This window comes from Ailuropoda melanoleuca, chromosome 1 (assembly GCF_002007445.2).
Source record: "Ailuropoda melanoleuca isolate Jingjing chromosome 1, ASM200744v2, whole genome shotgun sequence".
NCBI classification, from domain to species: Eukaryota; Metazoa; Chordata; class Mammalia; order Carnivora; family Ursidae; genus Ailuropoda; species Ailuropoda melanoleuca.
Window position 1 is genome coordinate 78,649,623 of NC_048218.1, and position 24,515 is coordinate 78,674,137.

At 44.0% G+C, this 24,515-nt stretch overlaps 1 protein-coding gene and 1 long non-coding RNA gene across 3 annotated transcripts in view; one reads left to right on the forward strand and one right to left on the reverse strand.

Annotated features, from left to right (window-relative positions):
- The window catches only part of LIPH (lipase H), a 44,518-nt gene extending 24,383 nt beyond the window's left edge, over positions 1–20,135 (forward strand). For both annotated transcript variants that reach the window (XM_034661710.1, XM_011220311.3), the window contains exons 4-10: positions 1,065–1,166; positions 2,548–2,637; positions 5,799–5,966; positions 7,296–7,391; positions 9,225–9,336; positions 17,676–17,849; positions 19,068–20,135. In XM_034661710.1, the coding sequence (XP_034517601.1) occupies positions 1,065–1,166; positions 2,548–2,637; positions 5,799–5,966; positions 7,296–7,391; positions 9,225–9,336; positions 17,676–17,849; positions 19,068–19,155 (830 nt within the window). In that variant the 3' untranslated portion in view covers positions 19,156–20,135. The remainder of the gene's footprint in view (positions 1–1,064; positions 1,167–2,547; positions 2,638–5,798; positions 5,967–7,295; positions 7,392–9,224; positions 9,337–17,675; positions 17,850–19,067) is intronic.
- LOC117802459 lies at positions 1,193–24,279 on the reverse strand. The gene is made up of 3 exons (XR_004625856.1): positions 22,877–24,279; positions 4,451–4,558; positions 1,193–1,434 (listed from the first exon to the last, which is right to left on the reverse strand). It is a non-coding gene; the product is annotated as an uncharacterized LOC117802459 (long non-coding RNA).
- Positions 24,280–24,515: the final 236 nt, after the last annotated feature.

Genomic DNA, 24,515 nt, shown 5'->3' on the forward strand with positions numbered 1-24,515 from the left:
CCTTAAAAAAAAAAAAAAAAAAGAAAGAAATGGAGACTCTCAGATGCTACCCCCAGACTGAATGAAGCAGAGCCTACCTTTTAAAAAAAAAAAAAAATGACTTTCATAGACTCAGGACTCAGACATCCCTTGGAACCCTCTGCACTCCAGGTAGGTTTCTAGGAAGCAGGGCCTTTGGGAACCTTTGGTGGTTCATCGCTGCTGTTGTTTTAGCTTAAAGTTTTTAGTTTGTGGTTACAACATCCCCGGAGCCAGACTCTTGTTTTTCCAGCTGATGGTTAGGAACGCCCAGCTCACATTGACCAAGGGCAAGAAATCAGCTCAGGCATTTATGGGGTGGGTTAGTCCTGCAGGAACTGACATCCACTTTATTTCCCTCACTGATACCTGGCCTGACCAGTGAGTTTCACACTTTCCCACTGCACTTGCCAAACCCAGTGCAATGAAACCAAGAGCTCAACAGAGAGAGGACTCTCCATTGTGAGGCTGCAGCTCTGGTTAAGACACTTGATCTCCCTGAACCTTGCTTCCTGCATCTGTAAAATGGGAATAATAGCTACCCTGCCTCCCAGCAGGCTTGTGATGTGGATCATATGAGCTGGTACATATGAATAAAAATGGACACTGTAAAGGAGTTTTATGAATAACAAGAAGGAATGGTGGAGGGAGGTTTCTGGATCATTTAAGACGGAATAAGCATAAGTATAGCGTCCGCTTTTTATATGTACCCTCAGGAGCTTTTTCCTTGAGGAACCAGTTTGTCCCCATGCCCTGGTCCCCCTACGGTCTGCACACTCCCTGCTGATGAGCCCTGAGCAAGATACAGCTCCTAATGGGGTCTGGATGCCGTTCCCAGGGGGCACTGCCAGGGTAGGCATCTCTTCTGTGGGAAAAGGCTACAGGGCTGTGGAGAGGAGCCTGACAAAGCGGGATGGGAATGTGAGTGCTTGCCCACCCGACAGTGCCCTGCAGCCTGTTTGCCGTCCTCACGGGAAGGGATCCAAAGCCCGGCTGCGGGTGACTCACGGCGTGGGGCTGCCAAGCCAACTCGGTTTTCTTTCCAGGTCTTGACCCTGCGGGCCCTTTATTCAACGGGAGACCTCCTGAGGACAGATTAGATCCTGGCGATGCACAGTTCGTGGACGTCATCCATTCCGACATTGACGGTAACAGTCCTGTTCTTGCGGTCAGTGAGCACCCCTCCCACCCTCCTAAAGAGTCTCCCCCTGAAGGGATCATGCAGGGGTGGATCAGGTTCCCCCAAGGGCCTCTTTTCCTGCAGGGCAGTGTTCCAAATCCAGCAAAATACTGAAGGGATACTGGTTTCATGTAGGCATCCAAGATGTCTTGCTGGAGCGGAGGTGCTTTTCCCATCGACGTTTCTTATTTTTAAAGTGCTCATCTTGACCAATCAAGTGCAGGCTGATTTGCACACTGTGGGGACAAATGTTTCCATATAAGCAGCGGGTGGATGCCTGAGTAGTCTTTAATAATACACCTTCGTTTTGATACAACCACCTGAAAAACCCTTAATCAGGGGCACCTGGGAGGCTCAGTCCGTTATGTGTCCGACTCTTGATTTCAGCTCAGGTCATGATCTCAGGGTCGGGGGATCGAGCCCTGTGTCTGGCTCCACGCTCAGCACAGAGTCTGCTTGTCCCTCTCCCTCTGCTCCTCCGCTCCTTCCTTAAATGCAGTACCTCAATGCCATTTTACTGCTTGATGGAACAGAGTAATTTACTTTTCATTCTTGGAGAGAGAGTGAATTTTGAGGAAAGAGATTAAGCTCAGATCCCAGGTTCTGTCCTTTCTAGTGGTGTCATTTCATTCAGTAAGCCCTCTGAACCTCAGTGTCATCATCTGTAACTTACTTCATCCGAATTTGCCAATGGCCACTTTTTAGACATTGTGAAAATTAGAAGAAAGATATAAAACACCTAGTACCATGCCCACAGACACGTGCAGGTTCTCAATATATAATAGCTATTATTATTGCAATGGTGAACTGTATATGTATACGTGTATAAATAATTGTTTAAATCAAGCATTTTACTGATTATTTTGTGGTTACAAAGTTAAAGAGAATAGGCAAGTATTAAATCAGTCTATGATTCTTTTGGGTCCCCATTTTCTAGAAGAGTTTCCAGTTAAAAAAATTTTGTTTCTTACAGAGTATAAGTTCATTTTTTCCTGATTCTTATTCATTAAAGACTAACATGAATATAATTAGAGGCCCACAAAGCACTGGCAATTAGAGGGTTCCAGCCAAATATAAAGAAGAGACCTATCATTTTATCAGACTTGCTGTGAATGAGTGTCTAAAACCCCCTGCATATGGAGAAATATTGGAAATAAATTCCATTATTGTCTTCATAGTCTCCTAGTTGGAAATCACTGCTTTCTAACTAACTAGCTGGATAACTTTGGGCAAAATATTTAAATAGGTATAACAACAACAACAGCGAAATCCCTGTCTATATCCTTGGAGCAAATGAACTATGCGATGTGAAAAGTTCAAAAATAAATGCATAATATATTCTCCTTTAGCACTGGGCTACAAGGAGCCATTAGGAAACATAGACTTCTACCCAAATGGAGGATTGGATCAACCTGGTTGTCCCAAAACAATATTGGGAGGTAAGTGCAGATACTTTATATATTGTACAGTAGTGGTTTTAAAAGGCATATTTAAAAAATCTGATCTTATCCTATGGGTACTAGTTTTTAATAGAAAACAAATCATCTGAGAAGATAGAGATAGTATAAATATAAATTATATCTTAAAAATATTACTCAAATACACTACTTAAAAAAAAAACCCATTGCAGCATAATTTACAATAGCCGAGATACGGAAGCAACCCAAGCAACCATCGATAGATGAATGGATAAAGAATATGCGGTGTATTTATACAGTGGAATATTGTTCAGCCATAAAAAGGAATGAATCAAATCATTTGCCACAACACAGACGGATCTAAAGGGCATTATGCTAAGTGAAATTAGCAAGAGAAAGACAAATACCACATGATTTCACTCATATGTGGAATATAAGAAACAAAACAAATGAACAAAGAGAAAAGAGACAGAGAAAAAGCCAGACTCTTAACTATAGAGAACAAACAGAAGGTTACCAGAGAGGAGGTGGGTGGGGGGACAGGTGAAATAGGTGATGGGGATTAAGAGTACACTTATCATGATGAGCACTGAGTAATTTACAGAATTGTTGAATCACTATATTGTACATCTGAAACCAATATAACACTGTATGTTAATTGTACTTAGTTTAAAAAATAAATTTTAAAAAAGAAATAACCATAACCATATGATTAAAAGCTATTGTGAATTATTTCTCTCTCTTGAAAAGGTGTGTCCTTGATCTAGAAATTCCATATCTAGAAATCTGTCCTAGAGAAATAATGGAAAAGGTAGACAAAAATCAAAGTGCAAAGATATCTGACACAGCATTATTTATAATAGCTAAATTTTTAGAAACTGTCTAAATATCCAACGTGGAAAATTCTTAAATAACTATGGTATGCCCACATAAAGGAATATAATTGTTAAAAAGTCATATTTTCAGGGGCGCCTGGGTGGCACAGTCATTAAGTGTCTGCCTTAGGCTCAGGGCATGATCCTGGAGTTCCGGGATCGAGCCCCACATCAGGCTCTTCCACTAGGAGCCTGCTTCTTCCTCTCCCAGTCCCCCTGCTTGTGTTCCCTCTCTCACTGGCTGTCTCTGTCTAATAAATAAATAAATAAATCTTAAAAAAAAAAGTCATATTTTCAGGTTAATGAAAACACTTACAATGGGATGTTAAGTGGAAAAGACACAAAACTATATGGGATAATCCCAGTTTGTTTTTTTAAATGTGTATTTGTACATGTGTAAGTATAGAAGAAAAGACTAAACATAAATGCTGCAAATAATTATTAGTGGTGAACTCTGGATATTGGACTTCTAGGTGATTTTTGCATCATCATTTTCTATTATTTTATATTTTCTAAATGAGCATGTATTATTTTATTATAAGAAAAAACACAAAACAAAAAATGGGTAGTTAGAGGGCAACATAAAAGTAATGTGAGGGACAGAATAAAAAACCCATCCTTAAGTGCTCTGAATCTGTAGTTCACCATTGCTAGAGAAAGGTAAATAATCATGGATATGATTCTAGAAAATAACAATCTTGTTACAAAATGGTAGCTGTAGACAGCCCCATGGGAATGACATGGTATTTGGAAATGATCCAGATGAAATGGCATAAGTAGAGTCAACCACGTTGTACCATAAAGGGTGCGTGTTCAAATCCTGTCCTGTGTGGTGTAGCACAGCTACCTCTAAGGAGCCAAAGATAATATGCTTTGCTTACAAAGGACATTCTCTGTATTGTTATCAGTGTCATTGTTTCTGCAAGTGGAAATTCCAGGAACAATAAATCAATACTGACCTGTCAGATTTAGTCCACTCCAGCTTGGCCCCTTGCCAGCCCACGCTTCTCTTCTCTTGCTTCAGTTTATTTTCTGTCCTTCACTGATTTCCAGTCTGTAACTGGACTCTGGGGGAAGAGGAAACATGGGTCTGACTCCAGCACTCAATGTCTCTTCAAGCCACTAGCTCATAATCATAACTATCCTCTTCTCCTGGGGTTCACTGTTGCCTACACAGATCCTCACCTTCTGTGTTTACCCATCTTTGGGACCCAACTCCCTTTTCTGAATGACTTACGTCATCATCGGACCCATCCGTGTCCAACCCTCCTGATGCCATCTCTGCACCTCGCTGCCTTCCTCTCTCACCACTGCACCACGTGGCACCTGGTAGGAATGAACTGGAGGCTGCCTCACCTCTTCTTGCCCATGTACGGCATCCAGTGCCACCTCCCATTGTTCAGTCCCTCTTACTTCACCCTTCACCCTGTAGCAGAAATGGAACCCTGCCTCTGGGCTTCTCCCATGAATGCCCTGTGTGTGTCCATTAGAGAGCCCCTTAGGTCTCTGCCATGTCAGCCCCCACCTTGGCTTGAGAACATTCTGGAGTTGTTATGCAGCCTTGTTAGTTGAGTATAAGGCAGACCTTCTAACTTTTCCATGGCCCGAAAAAATACCAGAGAATCCTTGTGTGATCACCCTTTATACTTCTATTCTGAAAATCTCCCTCCCTATAAACCTTCACCTCTGAAAGGTAACCTAGATTTGCCTTTTTACCTAGATTAAGATCTCACCTGAGGGAGCCATTCTGTCTCTCTTCATTTTAGTTTACAAGGATCAGTCTTCACATTCCTGCTCCCTTCTGCTCCCAGGGTGGAAGCATCCCCCATTCTTTTTCAAAGCCGTGTCCTCTGCTTGCCCTCCTTGGGAGTAATTCTCAATGCCTTCTTTCTCTATCTTTACTAGTTTAAATGTGCTTGCCTTCTGCTGAGAATCTCTGGAGAAAACTATTATTGGATTTTTCTCTTCCTTTTCAATGACAAAGGAAGGACATAGGTTGAATCCTGATTCTACCACATAAAACCTGTGTGACCTTGGTCAAGTCATTTAAGCTCTCTGAATCTCAATGTCCTGCTGGGTAAAATGGGGATAATCATGTCTACCTTCTTTTATCCTGCTGCATGCCAGCATGAATCCTGATCTATGGGTTTTTATAAGGATTAAATGGAATAAAATACATGGAAGCTGTTAGCACAGTGCCTGGCCTCTAGGAGACAGATGAAGAATTGTGTGTGTATGTACCGTGTGATGTGCTGTCATTAAATGCTACAACTACTCTACTCTTTCATCCTTCCTTTCACAATCAAGGATTGCAGTATTTCAAGTGTGACCACCAAAGATCCGTGTACCTGTACCTTTCTTCTCTGAGAGAGAACTGTTCTATCACCGCGTATCCCTGTGACTCGTACCGGGATTATAGGAACGGCAAGTGTATCAACTGTGGCATACCACAAAAGGAGTCCTGTCCCCTCCTGGGTAAGTCCAACAAGCAGTTTTCCCCTCTGATTAACAAAGAGTTCATTTTTGGTAGAATCCCAGCACCATTTTACTACCTAAAAATGGGCCTGAAAATTATGTGGTTTAAAAACATTTTCACTTAGTTAGCTTTTTCCAGCCAATTTGTTCTGCGAAGTACTCTTGGACCTCCTACTCGTGCATTAGAAAAGCCATTTGTATACGATTTCATCTAGAGGGCAGTGCAACCTCCCTGAACACTCTAGCATAAAAAAGGAGGTTCCAAAAGAGTTTCCAAGCCCACCCAGGGCATAGTCACCTTACACAGCCAGCTCCCACGGGGACAGAAGCGTCCTCTTTGTGCACACATCGTCTCTGCTGGACAAGAGTCAGAGTGGGCCCAGACTTTCCTGTCAAACAAGCCTTGCAGAATGACCCCTTCCAACAAACTATGTCTGTAAAGGCCCTCACACTGCACCCTGGTTCTTATGTGCACGTATGGGGTGGAGTGGGGAAAACATACACTGTGGTGGCCGCTTGCATATTTGCTAAGGATTGGTAGAAATATTCCAGATGGTGAGGACTTTGAAACTGGATGATCATGAGAATTTTCTAATTGTTCAAAGGAAAAAACCCACATTAACATCACGGCGTGCTATAGCCAAGGGGTTCTCAACCCGGATTGTGCCTAAGTTAATTGGAAAGCTCTAGGGAGCTTTTAAAAATTACTCATGTTTCCACCCTGGATCAGTCAGGTCAGTGTGTGAAGGCCATTTTCTAAGGGTGGGGACAGAGGAGAGAGTGTGACCTCACTGAGAGCACTCAGCCCTGTTCCTGCAGTCACAGACAAGAAGAAGAGTCCCCTGCTTGTTGACATAGTCATGGCAAGCTCGGGTTCTGTGCAATTTGGGGGCCTAATTGTAGTTCTTCAAGAAAGCACAATGCTTGGCAAGAGTGATGCTATTTTAGGTATAAACCTGAATCTGTTTTAATCTAGAAAATGAATGTATTCCTGAAAAATGTCAGCGCTATTCTTAGTCTACCCAGTGTGTGAGAGAACTAGTGTGCTACCGAGAACCGGGGTGATAGAATGTCAGTAAAAACGGGCGAGAGCCACCGTGGGGTCATTTTGCAAGTCCCAGCTCTGAGGGACAGGGTAACAAGCACGGTGCGGTGGCTGCAAGGGAGGCATGCGCTGGTGGCTCTGGACGCCCTCCCTGCAGGGTGGGTGTAAGAGGGAGGTTGTCTTGGTGGTGTGGGTGGTCAGACTCACTGCTCTCCTACTTCCCCAGCTGCTTTGACACTTACATAATACATGTTAATCTTATATTTGTCTAACTCGCTTTACAGGCTATTATGCTGATAACTGGAAGGAGTATTTAAAGCAGAAAGACCCTCCTATGACTAAGGCGTTCTTTGACACAGCTGAGAAGGAACCGTACTGCAGTGAGTGGTCAATGTGGTCGTTTGCTTTTGCCCAAACCCCTCCTTTTTAAAAAATGGCTGAGCCTCAGCTTCCCGGCTGCTTCTTGGCAAATGAAGGCCATGGTGGAGTGTGGACTTTGGAGCTGGAAGGACTTCGGTTGAATCCTGACTCCACCCCATAATAGCTATGTGACCTTGGTCAAGGCATTTAACCTCTCTGAGTCTCAGTGTCCTGCTAGGCAAAATAGGGATAATAATGCCTATCCTCTGGGTTATGAGTTAAATCTCAACAAATCATGATTGTTAGCTTTGCTGGATGGCTATTCTTTTTTTTTATTAAAAAAATATATTTTAAGTAAACTCTACACCTCTTGTGGGGCTTGAACTCAGGACCCTGAGATCAAGAGTTGCATGCTCTACTGACTGAGCGAGCCAAGCGTCTCCTGGATAGCCGTTCTGATCACTAAGATCTTCCAGAAAATTTGCTTAACCCCCCAAAAACCTGAAATTGCAGCCAGGTAAAATCAGGTGTCAGCCACATCCACAAAGCAACCATGATGACCTAAAGACATCGAGGGCTTGAGTATTCCGGATGGGGGCTAAATGGGGCAGCAGGTGATTAGATGCCTTGGGAATCAAGTAGGAATTTTCCTGGGCATGTCTTGGAATCTTGTTCTCCTCTTCACTTTTCTTAGGAGCAACCCTAATAAAAGAGGTTCTGGATCAGTGGGTTTCCCTCCTCCTTTGGAGCCATGTGTGGCAGCCCAGGGTTTGCTGTCTGCCTGGTCCAAGCGAGGCAAGTGCCTGGGTATTAATGGGCCATGAAATGGCAACTCTAGGGCTAACCTTATTCCTTCATAGGACCAACATCTCCCTGAGCCTCCATGCCCTTCTCTGCAAGTCTGAACGAGAGATAGCAAATCTGGCTGTCATGGTGGGATCCCCATCTTCCCAAAGCATCATTGACCTTGGGAAGCAAAGAGTGGGGAGGAAGAATAATTCTCTGAACACATGACGCACTCTCACTTACTCAGTAGGAATATACTGAGTGCCTATAAGGTTCTACTGCTAGGATTACAGAGAGGAATCCCTTCCCAGCTACTGCTGTAGTGTATTTTTGCTTTATTTTTTTTAACCGCATGAGACATTACCCAGGCAGTATTTGTATGGATATACCCATATATTTACCACTTTTTTGATTATCACTTTTTCTCTTGCATTTTGTAAATATAGGTAAGTGTGCTAATGATGGGAGAATACCAGAGCATGATAAGAATTCTAAGAGGGAAACCTGACTTAGTCTGAGGGTCAGTGAAGGCCTCCTGGAGGAAATGACATTAAGCCGAAACCCGAAGGATGAGCTGGCAAAGGGGGCAAAGTCAGAATGTCCAAATGGGGAGAAGACCCAGGAACAAGAGACAGCCTGGCAGTGCAGGTGATATGGCATGACTGGGGAAGGCATGAGGGAGGCTGGTGGACGTTACCCAGATTATGGAAGACCTTGTCAGCTCTGGAGGGTCTCTACATGGCCGCCTGGTTGGCTTATTCTAAAAGGGCAGGAATTGCAGTGAACCAATCATACTCAGCGGTTGGCCATGACACCTCAGTCAATAAAGTGGGAACACCAGTCCAACTATGACAGCTGGAGACCACTGAATTGTGCCATCACCCAGGCCATCTTTACCAAAAAGAATAGGAATATTAGAAAATTCAGCCCTGGATCTTTGCAGAGAAACTAGGGAGGAAGAGAACAAGAGACTCAAGTTATGAGGGAGGTTGGGTTTTTAGGAAGTGACCTTCAGGGAAGCAGTTGAGAGTGTCCCTCTCTTACTGTGCTCTCTCCTTGTTTTGCAGTGTATCATTACTTTGTGGACATTATAACTTGGAACAAGAATATAAGAAGAGGGTCCATTACAATCAAATTGAGAGACAAAGCTGGAAACATCACAGAATCCAAAATCAATCAGTAAGTTGGGCTGGGATAGTTTGAAGTTTGCTCTCTCCCTTTTTGTGCAGAGAAATTAAATCCCAAATATACCCACTTTCTTATTTACAGGTTTGTACTTGTCTTTGTTCTACAGAAGGTATAAAGGAGCAATTGCTTGTGGTCTTTGATCTTCCAGGCTCTTTACAAATGAAATTGGTACAGCGATTTACTTTCTTTTATTCTTCCCTTCCTCTTTTCCTTTCCCCCCCTTCCCTCCCTTCCTTCTTCCCTCCCTCCCTTCCTTTCTCCCTCTCTCACTCTTCCCTCCCTCCTTCTCCTGCTTCCTTTTTTAAAAACATTTAATTACAAAAGTCATCCTTGCTTGCTGTAAAGGATTTAAACAGTAAAGAAATATATAGCATAAACGGACACCTAGGTGGTTCAGTCAGTTAAGCATCTGCCTTTAGCTCAGGTTCATGATCCCAGGGTCCTGGGATCAAGTCCTACATCAGGCTCCCTGCTCAGCAGGGAGTCTGCTTCTCCCTCCGTCTGCCGTTCCCCCTGCTTGTGCTCATTCTCTCCATCTCTCTCTGACAAGTAAATAAAAAAAAAAAAGAAATATAGAGCATAAAATATGTAACATAAAAGTGCAAATACTTGCCCTATCCCAATAATCCCACACCTAAAGGCATCCATCCCCACACACATTTCAATTTTTTTTGTGAGCTCATAATATACATATATATAAACATACATATGTATGTTTCTGAAGCTCAGAAAATGTGATTTGCAACAGAAAATTGGAAACACCCTAATGATGTTTAATTAACCTAGTGGTTAATTAAATATTCTCATAAAATATTATTTATACATTAATTTATGAAACAGTAAATGAAATGCTTTTAATGTGCTAAGTGAAAAATGCAGGATGTCAAATTAAAGAAAGTATAAAATTATTCAGCCAAGGCCAAAAAAATGAAAAAGAAATATGCCTAATATGTTAGATTGTCCCTTAGGTGGTAGGAATATGAGTGCTTTTTTCAGTTCTCTTTACTTTTCTCCTTTTTCAGCTTCTTTTCACTTTCTCTTTTACTTTTATATGATGTTGTATATATATAGTTTAAAAATAGTTAATTGTTCTCATCCACTAATTTTATAATCAGGAGAAAGGGGGAATATAACTCAAAAAACCTTTAAGCAAAGAAATTTGAGGCTCATTTTATTCATTTACTAGGAAACACTTTTTGGGAGTCCTATTATCTACCAGGCACTTGGGTTGTCTGTTGGCTTCACTCATAGAGAACCAACTGGAATGTCATCTGAAACTGGCAGTCGCCTGTGGGTTCACTCACCATGTAGATGAATAGAAAAGGTGTGTGTTGGTGGTCTGGAGGTGACTTTTTTTTTTAATGCATCCTTGGATCATAATAATAACAGCCTTTGTTTATTGAACTAGGCATATTATACACACTGGCTAACGCAGGTCACACTAAAACCCTGTGAGGTGGTATTACTCTCTGTATTTTATATATAAGGAAACGGAGGCTCAGAGAGACCAAGTGATTGACCAATACCACACTCCCTTCAACGCCAATGTCCCCAAACCCAGTGGGGCTGCATTTTCAGGGAGGGCACCACTAGGGGGCACATCTTGAATAAGGAGCGTCACGCAGTTTATGGGCTGTGCTCTTCAGTAAGGAAGCTGGGAAGAGACCTCATCTGGAGATTCTAAGAAACAGCAGGGGAAATTGTGCAGTTCTATAATGAGAAGTGCTCACTTAACAAAATTTGGTTATTCATGCCAATAACTGGTTACATATTGGCTTTACATGTCTTAGAAATTTTAATTTTATGTAGTAAATTTCTCCCAGCTAGGACTTTCTAAATGTGAAGGTTTTTTCTTGATTAAGATAGAGACCTTAACATCTCTATTTTATTCATGTTTAGTCATTCTTAGTTTAGTCATGTTTGTGAAAAAGTCATCACCAGTCAGAGAATATACGGGAAAAAAAGGAAATGGTTGTTCTATTACGTGGTGATATTATGTTTACTTTTCTCTTTTTTGCAAGGTAAACTTAGTTTTCAGTATTCAGTGTTTTTACAATTTAAGAAAAGAAAGATAATATCAGAGAATGTGCCCTGAGTTTATTTAGTCTTACCAGACTGTGGGTATAAATGGAGTCACATTCAAGGATATTATCTGCCTGGTGTCTCTCCCTGTATCCACGTCTTGGGGGTATTTCTTTTTTTATTTTTAAACCTTCCAAAAAAATTAAGATATAATTCACATACCATAAAATTCACCCTTTTAAAGTTTACATTTCAGTGGTTTTTAGTATATTCACAAAATATACTAACATTAGTACCATCTAATTCCAGAACATTTTTATCATCTCAAAAATCAACCTCAAGGGCACCTGGGTGGCTCAGTCGGTTAAGCGTCTGCCTTCAGCTCGGGTCATGATCCCAGGGTCCTGGGATTGAGCCCTGCATCGGGCTCCCTGCTCAGCAGAGAGCCTGCTTCCTCCCCTGCCCCCCCTTCTGCTGCTCCCCCTGCTTATTCTGCCAAATAAATAAATAGATAATCTTTTAAAAAAAAACACCCTAAAAACTCAAAAAACAACCCCATAACTATTAGTAATTCCTTGTTCCTCCTTCCTCCCAGTCAACCACTCATCTGCTTTCTATCTCTCTAGATTTACATATTCTGGGCGTGTCACATAAATGAAATCATACCGTATGTGGCCTTTTTGTGTCTGGGGTTTTTTTTTTGCTTAGCCTGTTTTCAAGATTCTATAGCATCTATCAGTACTTCGTTTTTTATGCCCAAATATTCCATGGTATGGATAGACTCCATTTTATTTCGATCCACTGACCTCCGGGTTATGGGCCCAGCCCACTCCCACTCACAACCACTCTTCACACATACCATATTTTATTTATCCTTTTGTCAGTTGATGGACATTTGGGTTGTTTCCACTTTTCTGGCTATTACGAGTAATGGCCGCTATGAACATATGTGTACAAGTGTCTGTGTAGACATATGTTTTTCATTTCTCTTGGGTATATACCTAGGCGTGGAATTGCTGGGTCATAGGATAACTATGTATTTCACATTTTCAGGAACTGCCAAGCTGTTTTCCAAAGCAGTTGCACCATTTTACATTCCCACCAGCCATGTGTAAGAGTTCTAATTTCTCCACATCCTTGCCAACAGTTAATATCTGTTTAAATTTTTTTTTCATTGTGATTAAAAAAACACAAAACATAAAATTCACCATCTTAATCATTCTGAGTTTAGTAGTGTGAAGTATATTCACACTGTTGTGAAACAGACCTCAGAACTTTTTCATCTTGCAAAACTGAAACTCTATACTCGTTCAATAACAGCTCCCATTTCCCCTGTCCCCTGGCCCATAGCAAGCACCATTCTACTGTTTCTATGAATTTGACTACTTTAGCTACCTCATATAAGTGGAATCACACAATATTCATCTTTTTGTGGTTGGCTTATTTCACCTAGCGTAATAGCAAGGTTCATCCATGTTATAGCATGTGACAGGATTTCTCTTGTTTTATAAAGGCTGAGTAATACTCCTTTGTGTGTATCACATGTTGTGTATATGTCACAGCCATGTCTGTCTTCCTTAGTGTAGCCACTCTAGTGGGCCTTCTGTTGCATCTCATTACGGTTTTGATTGCAATTCTCAAATGATTAATAACTTTGAGCGTCTTTCATGTGCTTACTGGCCATTTCTATATGTTTTTTTTTGAGAAATGTCTATTCAGGTCCTTTACTCATTTTTTCCCTTTTCAATAGACTTCACTTTTCAGAGCAGTTTTAGATCCCCAAAATTGAGCAGGAAGTACAGAGATTTCCCAAATACCCTCTTGGCCCCATACACACAGCCTCCCTATCAAAATCTGATAATAGTGTGGTCCACCTGTTCCGACTGACATATTGTCATCACCCAAAGTCCATAGTTTACATTAGGGTTCACTGTTGGTGTTGTACATTCTGTGGGTTTGGACAAACATATAAGAACACATCTCTACCATTATAGGATCGTGGAGTAGATCCTATATAACCCAAAAAGTCCTCTTTGCTCTGCCTATTCTGTCCATCTCCTCCTTCTAACCTTTGGCAACCACTGGTCTTTTTACTGTCTCCACAGTTTTGCCTTTTCCAGAATGTCATGTAGTCAGAATCATATAGTATGTAACCTTTCCAGAGTGGCATCTTTCACTTGGGAATAGGATGTAAGTTTTCTTCATGTTTTTTCATAACTCGCTAGCTCGTTTCCTTTTAGCACGGAATACTATGCCATGGTCTGGGTGCATCACAGTTTATTCCATCCTTCTACTGAAAGACATCTTGGCTACTTCCAACTCTTGATAATTCTGAACAAAGCTGCTGTAAACATCTGGGTACAGGGTTTTGTGTGCCTCACTCACTTTAAAATTGGGTTATTTTATGTTGAGTTGCAAGAGTTCCATATATTCTCTGGACCGGAGTCCTTTATCATTTTAGGTCTCTCATCTTAGGTCTCTGACCCCTTTTGAGTTCATTTTGAGTTCATTTTTGCATATAAAATGAGGTAGGGGGTCCGACTTCATTCCTTTGCCTGTATAGCCAGTTGTCACAGCACCCTTTATTGAAAAACCTATTCTTTCTCTGTGAATGTCTTGACACCCTTGCCTAAATCAATTGACAGTCAATGGAAGGGTTTATTTCTAGACTCAGTTCTCTTCCAATGATCTATATATTTATTCTACTGCGAGTACACATTGTCACGTAGCTCGCTATAGCATTACTGAAGCTTTCTGAAATCAGGAAGTATGAATCCCCCAAGTTTGGTCTTTTTCCTTTCTTTTTTATTTAGAAAGAGTGCATGCTGGGCAGGGGGTGTGGTGCGCAGAGGGAGAGAGAGAATCCTAAGCAGGCTCCGCGACAGGCATGGAGCCCAATGCAGGGCTTGATCTCAGGACCCTGAACCTGGGCAGAAATCAAGAGATGCATAATTGACTGAGCCACCCAGGTGCCCCAAGTTTGGTCCTTTTCAAAGCTGTTTGACTCTTCTGGGTTTCTTGAATTTCCATATGGCTTTAAATTAGTTCATCAGTTTCTGGGGAAAAAAAAAAGGCAGCCGGGATTTTGACAGAGATTGTTTCAGCCCTGAGGCAGCAGAAGGGTTGTTTACTTAGAACTCATTTTTAGTTCCCCCCTTCCTGGTCTCCCATTCAGTTCCCCTCCTTGAGTGCCTTTGTTCCCCGCCCTACTGCACTGCAAGGCCGTGAAAAAGAAAACCCATTACTAACGTTCAAAAAAGGCCAGCAAAAGGTGATGTGATTTCAGTATTTGTGCCTTCACATATTTTTGAGGCCTCTCAGTATTCTTTACTTTCCCTTCGGTGCTATTTAAAAGGTTTTTAGTTTTGTTTTTTTAAAGATTTTATTTATTTATTTGACAGAGATAGAGACAGCCAGCGAGAGAGGGAACACAAGCAGGGGGAGTGGGAGAGGAAGAAGCAGGCTCCCAGCGGAGGAGCCTGATGTGGGGCTCGATCCCATAACGCCGGGATCACGCCCTGAGCCAAAGGCAGACGCTTAACCGCTGTGCCACCCAGGCGCCCCTAGTTTTGTTTTTGTTTTAATTGTGTCCATCACTAGGAGTTGTTTTCAGGCTGTTTAGTGCACCATCCTACCAGAAACATCTGGCTCCTATTAGGGGTCATAACCCATAGCTCACTGGCTCTCACTCCATTTATTTGGGTATGAACCCAATCCCTTGGGGTAGTGCCTCCCCGAGTATTTCCAGACATCCCTCCGGGTGGAAGAGCAGGTTCCACCTGTACTCGTAAACAGGCTTCTCAGCTCCAGGAAGGTTCTTCCCTCTCCCGCCTTCCGTCTGCCCACGCTGGGTTTTGCCATCTGCAGGTGGCATCACCGTCTCCTGAAGTACCCACACACTCGTAGTTCCACAGCTGCTCCTGGAGAGGGATCCAATTCAGGGTCACTGGCTGCAGTCGGTTATCCTGTCTCTTCAGTCCTCACTGGGAACCTTCCATCTTTCCTTGACTTTCTTGACTTTGACACTTACAGGTCAGTTATTTTCAGAACGTCTTCAGTTTGGGTTTGTCTCATGCTTCCTCGTGATTCTATTCAGATCACACGCGTCTGGCAGGAGCAGCGCAGAAGCGATGTTATGCTTGGCTCAGCGTATCAGGAGGCCCGCAGCGCTGCTTTATTCCATGAACGTGAACCAGTCCATTAAGGAGGTTTATGCCAAGTTTCTTCACTATCAAGTGACTGTGTTTCCTTTGTATTAATAAGTATGTTGCGGGGAGGTACTTCGAGACCATGTGAATGTTCCGTTACTCCTCAAACTTTTACCCACTACTTCAGATGTTTCGTGGTTGAATTGTTGCTACGGTGGTTGCTTGCCAAATGGTGATTTTTCTAATTCCTCATTTAGGAAAAGCTTTCTCTTCTCCCCATTTATTTATTCCTTTAGTTGGTTATATCAGTATGGACTTGTGGGTTTTTATTTTGTTAATGGGGACTTATAGTCAGTGACTACCATAATTTATTTATTTTGATATTTAAATTGTCTCAAATCTGGCCAGTGAAGTTTCTTCAAACAGGGTCTGTGCTCTTTTTTTAAATGCATTTTTGATTGTGATGAAAACACATAATGTAAAATTTATTATCTTAATCATTTATAAGTATACAGCTCAGTGGTGTTCAGAATATTCACATTATTGTGAAATAAATATCCACAACCTTTTCATCTTGCAAACTGAAACTCTATGCCCATTGATCAACAGCTTCCTTTTCCTTCTCCTTCCAGCCTTTGGTAACCACCATCCTACTACCTGTTTCTATGAATTTGATTACTCTAGATACCTTATGTAAATGGAGTCCAACAATATTTATCTTTTTGTGATTGGCTTATCTCATTTAGCATAATGTCCTCAAGGTTTATCCATGTTGTAGCATATGGCAGAATTTCCTTCCTTTTTATGGCTGAATAATGTTCCATCGGATGTAGATATCACACGGTGTTTATCCATTCAGCCACTGATGGACTGGTGGGTTGCTTGCACCTTGTCTCTTATGAATGATGCTATGAACACGGGTGTGCGAATATCTTTTTGAGACCTTGCTTTCAATTCTTTTGAGTATCTACTCAGAAGTAGAATTGGTGGATCATGAGATAATTCTATTTTTCCTTCTTCAAAGAGACCCCAGATCCTTTGCCATTGTGGTTGTACCACCTTACATTCCTAGCAACAGTGCACGAGGGTTCCAATTTCTCCATATCCTTGTTAATCCTTCTTATTTTTAGGTGTTTTGTTTTTGTTTTTGTTTTTTTAGTAGTAGCCATCCTGATGAGTGTGAAGTGATTCTAGATTCTTTGGAACATCTCCCACCATTATTTGAGCACTTCCTCACTTTTTGGTACACGGGTTGTTGCAGGCTTGCTTTGCACTCTCCCTGACCTGGCCCTGGAACCAGCATTCTCCTGGAAGCCCCATTCCTTTTAGTGAGGATGGTATTTAGAAACTGAAATCTGGGTACCTTTCAGATTAGCTTTACGTGTGGCACGTTTGCTCTCCACAGGACGTACACATGATTCTAGTGAGGCTGGGGTGACACACACCCCCTTACCACCCAATTCCCACCTCCAAATTAAGGATTCACTTCTAGAGCAAGCCTCCCATTTCTGAGCCCAGCGTGGGTCTCCAGGGTCTCCTCCCCCAGCTCCCCAGAGGGACATTGACCCAGCTGAACCTCCCCAGTGGGAGGTTCAATGTGAGATTCCAACCATAGGGAACACGGCATACTTGGGGAAAAGTATCAGAACCTGGGATTTAGCTATCTTATTTGAGAGGCAGGACTGAAAAAAATAAATGCTGAAGCACCACTTCTCAGTGAGTAGCTAGCTGAGCTAAAAATATACATACACATCTAGCAATGCAGTTTCATGGAAAGACTGTAACTTTGAACTCAGGAGTGAGTTTGAATCTCTGCACTGGGGCAGAGAAACCCTGTGACCTGGGTGAGTTTAAGCTCTCTAAGCATCTATTTCCTTGTCTGTAAAATGAAGAATACTCATCTTGAAGAACCTTTTGGGGGAATGGAGACGTGTCACGAGACGAGAATGCTATCTGGTATATGGCAGGTGGGCAGACCTCTCTTGTGCCACAGTATTTCATCATTCCTGGGGCCAGAAGCTTCACTTACACAGTCCTTTGGAATCCAGCAGAACTTTGGGGTCAAGTGGCTACCTGCTTATGAGTGATTTGTAGGCTTCAGAACTGTTTTCTTTCTTTAGCAATCTATATCCACTTGAAAATATTATCTCTTCCTTCCAGTGAGCCTGCAGTATTTCAGAAATACCACCAAGTAAGTCTGCTTGCAAGATTTAATCAAGACTTGGATAAAGTGGCGACCATTTCCTTGGTGTTCTCTACGGGATCTATAATAGGCCCCAGGTACAAGCTCAGGGTTCTCCGCATGAAGTTAAGGTCACTTGCCCATCCAGAGAGGTAAGCCACCGGCAGGGCTGGACAAGCCTTTGTTTTCCAAAGATGTTATCGGTTCCTGTCCAGTCTGCTTGGTCTGATGTTTTAATAGGACTCCATCGATTAAAATGAAGGAGGGGAGGGGTTTTCCAAAAATAGACTTGATAAAAGCCAGTAGCCCCATAATTCAAGAAAATTTTACTGGTAGACACTTAATGATAAATGGCCCAATAATCCAAAGAAATAATGTTACATGCTTATATAATTCTTCCTTAATGACTCCACCCATACTCCTTGCAAGTTTTTTTTGTTGTGGAAAAGAGCCTAGTATTATTTGGCAAACACAGAGCCTTATGTAAAACAAGGTACAGAATAACTGGAATATTTTATTACATTGATACGGTATGAAAGCACTATCTCGATGTTGAATTTGGTAACTGCACAGAGAATGTCCTTGTTCTTAGGAAATACACACTGAAGTATTAAGGGGTAAGCAGCCTATTCTCAATTGGTTCAGAAAAAATAAGCAACTGTGTGTGTGTGTGTGTGTCTACGGTGGGGACAGAGTCAAATAGGGGGAGAAAGAGCCAAGCTGTGGTGGCATGGGTGCGTTGTGACGAATGCCACTCCAGCATACAGTCCCAGCATCCGTCTCTGCACAAGACACAGGTGGACAATGCTGTGAGCAGTCAGTAATTTATGCTTACAAATTCCTCTCTCCTAAAGGTTTAGGGTGCCCTATAACATTTAATAATACAGGTTTTCTTCTAAGAGGACAGTCATTGCGTCTTAAAACCACGGGACTCCTTAATACTTTCTTTTCCTGATCATCAAAGGAATACATGGTGATTTTATAAAATCTGGAAAGTACGAAGGTGTTAAGAAGCAGAACGATATCACCCATCATGTCATTATTCAGAGGCGACAACTGTTCAGGCTTTGGGTTCTTTCTTTCTAACCTCCTATTATTGTTTTAAACCTAGACGAAAATAAATAAATAAAATCTTAAAAAAAAAAAACACGCACAACAAACCTAGATGGTTAGGTGGCAGATAACGTCTTACACCCCGCTTTCTTACTGCTGCTGATGTTGCTCTGCTTATTTACTGTAAGCATTTTCCTATCATGTTAGAAATTATTGCTCCACAATATTAGATCCTAAGGACATAACATGATTTCTTTTTCTAGAACGGGCTACGTTTACTGCTTGATTGACAGGGATATTCTGTCTCGTGTTTGCAGGCCCCAGTTGTGTCGGTATGATCTTGTACTGATGGAAAACACTGAGACGGTCTTCCAGCCTATCCTGTGCCCCAAGCTGCTGATGTAACTGTTGCTGGGACACACGGGCACCAGGAACATCAAGAAACCTACAACTGTAGGCTTTTTGAAAGTGTCACCTCAACCTTTTCCTCAAGGCACAAACCAGTATGAATAAGCAGGGTGTTTTTCCAGCAGCGTCCCATGGATGTCACATTGCAAAACGTCACACGACCTTGGATTGTGGAACGGTCCTGGGAAGGGAGCCCCAAAGTAGGGCAAGTCAGAAATAGCCAGGCTCCCGACAGCCCAGCGCCTTGTCTGGGTGCGTCCTGGGGCCTCATTTGCCCCGGCCTGTCGGCTCTGCTGCCAGTCACTCGGGCAGCTCTGCTCAGCGTGGTGGCTGGTTAAGCATCTGGAAGGGAAGGACTGGCTGGAGACCTCACTGCGGATTCAACCCCGCATTCCCTGTGCCAAACTCCTCCAGGTCCTTGCACGGAGAAAGGAATGGAGCCTGACCTACCTCACAGGGATCATGTGGGTTTGGGGGGCAAGTCTGTGAAAGGTTCTTTGAAATCCCATGGGTGCCACATCCGTGAGTGGTTTGATAAATGTGAATATGCTTGTATTTATTTTGATATGGCTGGTCTAATATGCAATAAGAGAGCTTTTCCTCCTCAACAAAAGACTCTTTCTCGAGCTGTTCACTCTGGGGAGGCAGGAAAGCCACACCTCGCCTTCTTTACAGTGGGTTGGTGGGTGGAGGCAGTGGGGACAGAGGGACAGCACGGGGTGTCTAGGGACAGGGACTAGACAGTAAGCGGATGAGGGAAGAAAGGTAGATGAAGTGGTAGGACAGGCTCACTCATGGTGACTGTGGATGGAGCAAGAAGCAGGAGAGAAAAAGCTTGCTTTTCACATAAGGTAAAGAAGGGTCACTTTCCAGGCAGCCCTCATTTTGAGCAATCCTTCAGAAATGTTCATTTTTCCTTGTTACTGATGCAGTCCATGGTTATTGGAAGGAAATTTAGAGAACACATAGGTGCAAAATGAACATATGCTATCTACCACCCACCTGTTGGAGGTCATGAACACTAACCTTTTGGAAAGATGCTAAGTTGCTAACACGTGGATTCAAAGCATACACCGGTGTGCTCCAGTTCGGAAAATTCTTAGGCTGCCCCAGGAGTAGGTATGCTCAGTGAATCTGGAGTGACAACAGCAGCTAAGCCAAGAGGCCCTGGAGGACCAAGGCCAGAGGGGCCGGAACCAAGGGAGAACCTTCCCTGGGGCCAGATGGCCAGTGCAGGCACAGAGCCAAAGGGGTGGTACCACCCATGCTGCAGCTGTGGCCACTGCAGGAAGGTTCCTGAGATTCCAGAGTGTCACAGGCCCATAACCTCCTCCTCATCCAAGTGACTACTGCCTTCCATGAGAACAGCCCTTTAAAAAGAAATGGGACTCTTTATTTGATAAACTGTAGAACTGTGTAAATACGTGCCTGTGTGGCACATTGTACAGATTTCTGTATGCATCACACAGAGCCTGAGCTTGGGAAGGAATGAGGCTCAGAGACGCTCCTGCCCACTTGGATATCTTCTTACTCTTCGTTCCTCTTCCCACATTTCTCTAGCAACTGTGCACAGAGAGATCAGGGTGCCGATAGGCCCCGATTTCTTTTTAGAGTTTTACTGGTCCTGTATTTTTTTTTTAAGATTTCATTTATTTATTAGAGAGAGAACACAAGCTGAGGGAAGGAGCAAAGAGAGAGGCAGGCTCCCCGCTGAGCAGGGAGTCCGATGTGGGGCTCAATCCCAGGACCCCGGGATTATGAGCCGAGCCAAAGGCAGACACTTAACCGACTGAGCTACCCAGGCACTTCTGGTCCCATATTTTGATTAGCACAGCCATTTCTCTGTCCTCTTTCCCTCACCTGGTAGGCAGGGACCAAAACAGCAAGAAAATGTTGGAATAACATTGCTATCATCTATGAATTCCTTGCACCAGGAGGTCTGTCTCAGCTGCTTCTGTAGTGTCTCCTAGCACGGTACCTGGCTCCCTGGGGAATGGGTGGATGGCTGGACAAACGGATGAATGAATGAGTAAAGGAAGGAAGGAAGTTTGTTCACTGGCTGGAGATGAATTTCAGTGAGTCTCACGTGACAGTGATCCAGAGAGGTGAAGGCAGGTGTGGCCACTCCCTTCACAGGTTCTCCCAAGGCTCCTGAACTTCCCACTTCTTGCTATCCTTCCCTCTCCTCCCTCCCCTTTGTCAGTCTATCTGAATCCCAAATCCAAGATGCAGTTAAATTGCAGTCTACCCACTTCCTTCCCATCTTCATCAATGATCTCCTACTGAGCTTTACCCCCCCCTTACATTTATTTGTGTGATTATTTGATTAATGTCTGTCTGCTCCGTTAGATTGCTCTGCAAGGCAGGGGCCAGGAGCCTGATGCGGCACCTACAACGTAGTCTGTGCTCAGGACATACTGAATGAACACCCATCATGATCTTCTGAGCCCTATGGAACCACGTTCAGTTTTAAGAGCTCCCTCCACTCCCAGCCATTGCCCATTTCCATGGAGGCCACACCCTTCTCTGCCTTAGCCTTCTTTCCCAGCACTTCTTTATTATTGTTTCCATTCTCTCTAGAAACCCACTACCCATGTCCCAGGCTCCCCGGGGAAAAGAGAGAGGATGGCTCTTTTTTCACTCCTCTTTAGAACTTTCCAGATGGTACTGACACCATTCTTCAGCAAAACCACCAGCCCTGAAGGCAAGGAAATTTTGCTCTCCTCCACTTCCCCATTTTAGCGTTGGCTAAAACCCCCCAGGCCCCTCCAGCATTCCTGGATGACTCCAAGCTGTGGTTCAAAGTCCCTCCTTGCTTTGCACAACAGCCTTCTGCCACTGACTCTGTATGCACATCATCACTGCTTTTATTATGCCGCATTGTACTGTATTTCTGTGTCTGTACCCCCCTGAGACGACAAGAGCAGCTGGGGCTTATTTGTTGCCCTAGCACCCAGCGCAGTGTGAGGCACAGAGCAAGTACTGGATAAATGTCTGCTGAACAGAATGGAGTGGACTCATCTTTACGACTTGAGGGAGTCACCTCCACTTGGATTTAGACATCAACACACTTAACTGTGTTAATTCCCAAACACTAAACTTGGAACCTCTCATCCTTGGACCTCTGCCCCATACTCTCAATCCTGCAAAACTCTAGCTTACCCAAGAGGACTTTGAATGCCAGTAACAGAAATCTACTCATACTAATGCAAATTTTACTAGAGAGAGGATTTGTGGAAACCCAAGAGCTCAATCATCAGCCTTCAGGAAGGGCAGGGATGGGGCAGCCCCGAGCCTTTAGCAAAAGAGTTCACGGGCCTTTATTGACCCCGTGCTCTACCTTGAGTCTCTCTGACTCAGCTTGGCTCCCTCACAGGGCAGCTGTGGACCACTGGGATCATTGGTACCACCGTGTCCCCAGCTATTCAACCAGTAGGAGGTCCAATTCCAAAATCCGGGGAGCGGAAGCAGCACTTAGGTCCTCCTCCTGGGGAAGGTGTCCATCCTGTTCCAATCCGTAATGGCTGGAATGGGGTCGGGAAGCTAAATCCTGTGGTTCTCGAGCTACTCCTTTCAATTGCTCTGTGCAGATCCGATCCAGCCAATAAAGGAGCTTGAGTGCTATGGACAAAGCCTCGGTGAGCGCCTGGCTAATCCACTCTCACTGGAACCTCTCGCCTTTTCTTCCCTCTCGCTTCCCCGAGCCCCCGGCACCTACCTGCTTCTCAGTCCAGCGTGTATCCCCGGTCCGGAGTTACTGTTGTTCTTCGTCAGGCTGCCGGGGCGTGTGCCGTGAACAATGGGCTCAACAGAGGCTGGTGTAGACGCCAGGTGGTGCTCCAGCTGGTTAGAATTCGTGCTGCAGGTGCTGGGTCAGGGAGGCGGATCAGCGTGGAGGGGGATGGGAGGGAGGCGCACAGTTGAAGCCTTCTTCCCCAAGCAGACGGGTTGAGCCGGAGCAATCAGCATAGTGGGGAGGGTCAGGCAGCGAGCAGTGGCTTGGGTAGTGCGCCTGCAGGAGAGCAGGTCTGCGCTCCCGAAAGAGCTCTGTCAAAGGCCTCTCACCCCTCAGGTTGGTGGAATCCCACAATCCTCGGGCCGGCCTGCTGGGTTTTCGCCTGGACGCCAGCCCCGCACCCTGCTTCCTGTTCTAACCGGCTTCCCGGGCCCTGGGGAGGCTCCTCACCCTCACCGACAGCCCCGAGGGAGCCATCTTGTTCCCTCAGTTCCACCACGTCCTTACCAGCTTCTCATCTCGGGCCTCTCTCTCAAGAAGGTAGCGTAGGGTAAGAGGCGAGGCTCTGGTGTGTGGCCGCCGCCGACTTCACTCTTCCGAGGCTTCCCTTTCCTGGACTGTGAAGTGGGGCCGTTAAGAGTCCCTGCTTCACGAGGGACGTTACGTGGAATCAAGGCAGTCATGCATTCATATAAAATGCTTCCTGTGGGGTCCAGAGTGTACTAAGTACTCGGAGACTATCAGCTGTCGTTCCTTTCCAAAGTCTCATGGTCTGTCTAGCAGAAATTCTCCCCTACCCTCGTTTCGACTCTCTAAACGGATGATCTCCGATCCAAATGCAGTTGGAGCTCTGGATTTTCATCCGCTTGTTGAGACGCACTGCAGGGCAGAGGAAGGAGCAGGGGCTCAGGAGGGGCAGACCGGGGCTTCCGTCTTCGTTAGCAGTCACAGCTGTGGCCTTCAGCAGCACTCACAGAGCGCCTTCCTCGGAACACCTGCTCACCATGCACTCGTAAGTGGGTTCATGATACTCGCTTCTCGGGAGAATAACCTTTGCCATATCTACTCCCCCAGAGCATCTGTTCTCCTCTAAAATGAGAAAACTCTCCATGCTGTGCCCCAACCAGAGGGAAAGTCAAGTCCTTGAGAGTAGAAGCCTTGCCTTCTTGTTCACTACTGTTCGTTGCCCCAGCACACACTCCTGGGGCACAGGCTCGATAATGTTAGCAATAATGTTAGTTTTTCATTTCCTTTCTCTCCTCCTATATTCCTCTGACTTCTCAAAATCAGCATGCACCCATCCAAACAACGAATCATTTCCTCACTAGACCTGACCCATTAATTTAACAAACATTTGTTAAGTGCCGTTATAAGCCTAGCACAGGCCTAAGGGCTGGGAAAGACAAAAGATAGATGAGATGTCTCATTTCTAGAAATGTTTACTGTTGACTGGGGAGATGGGTAATGACACGGTATTTGTAAGAATAGGAATACAGACACCTCACAGGGAACCCCAAGCACAGAGACGGAACAACCTTTCCGACTGTGGGAGCTGGAGAAGGCTTCTCAGAGGCAGTGACAGTTGCCCTGGGTGGTTATGAAAGAGTAGCAAGTTTTCAGG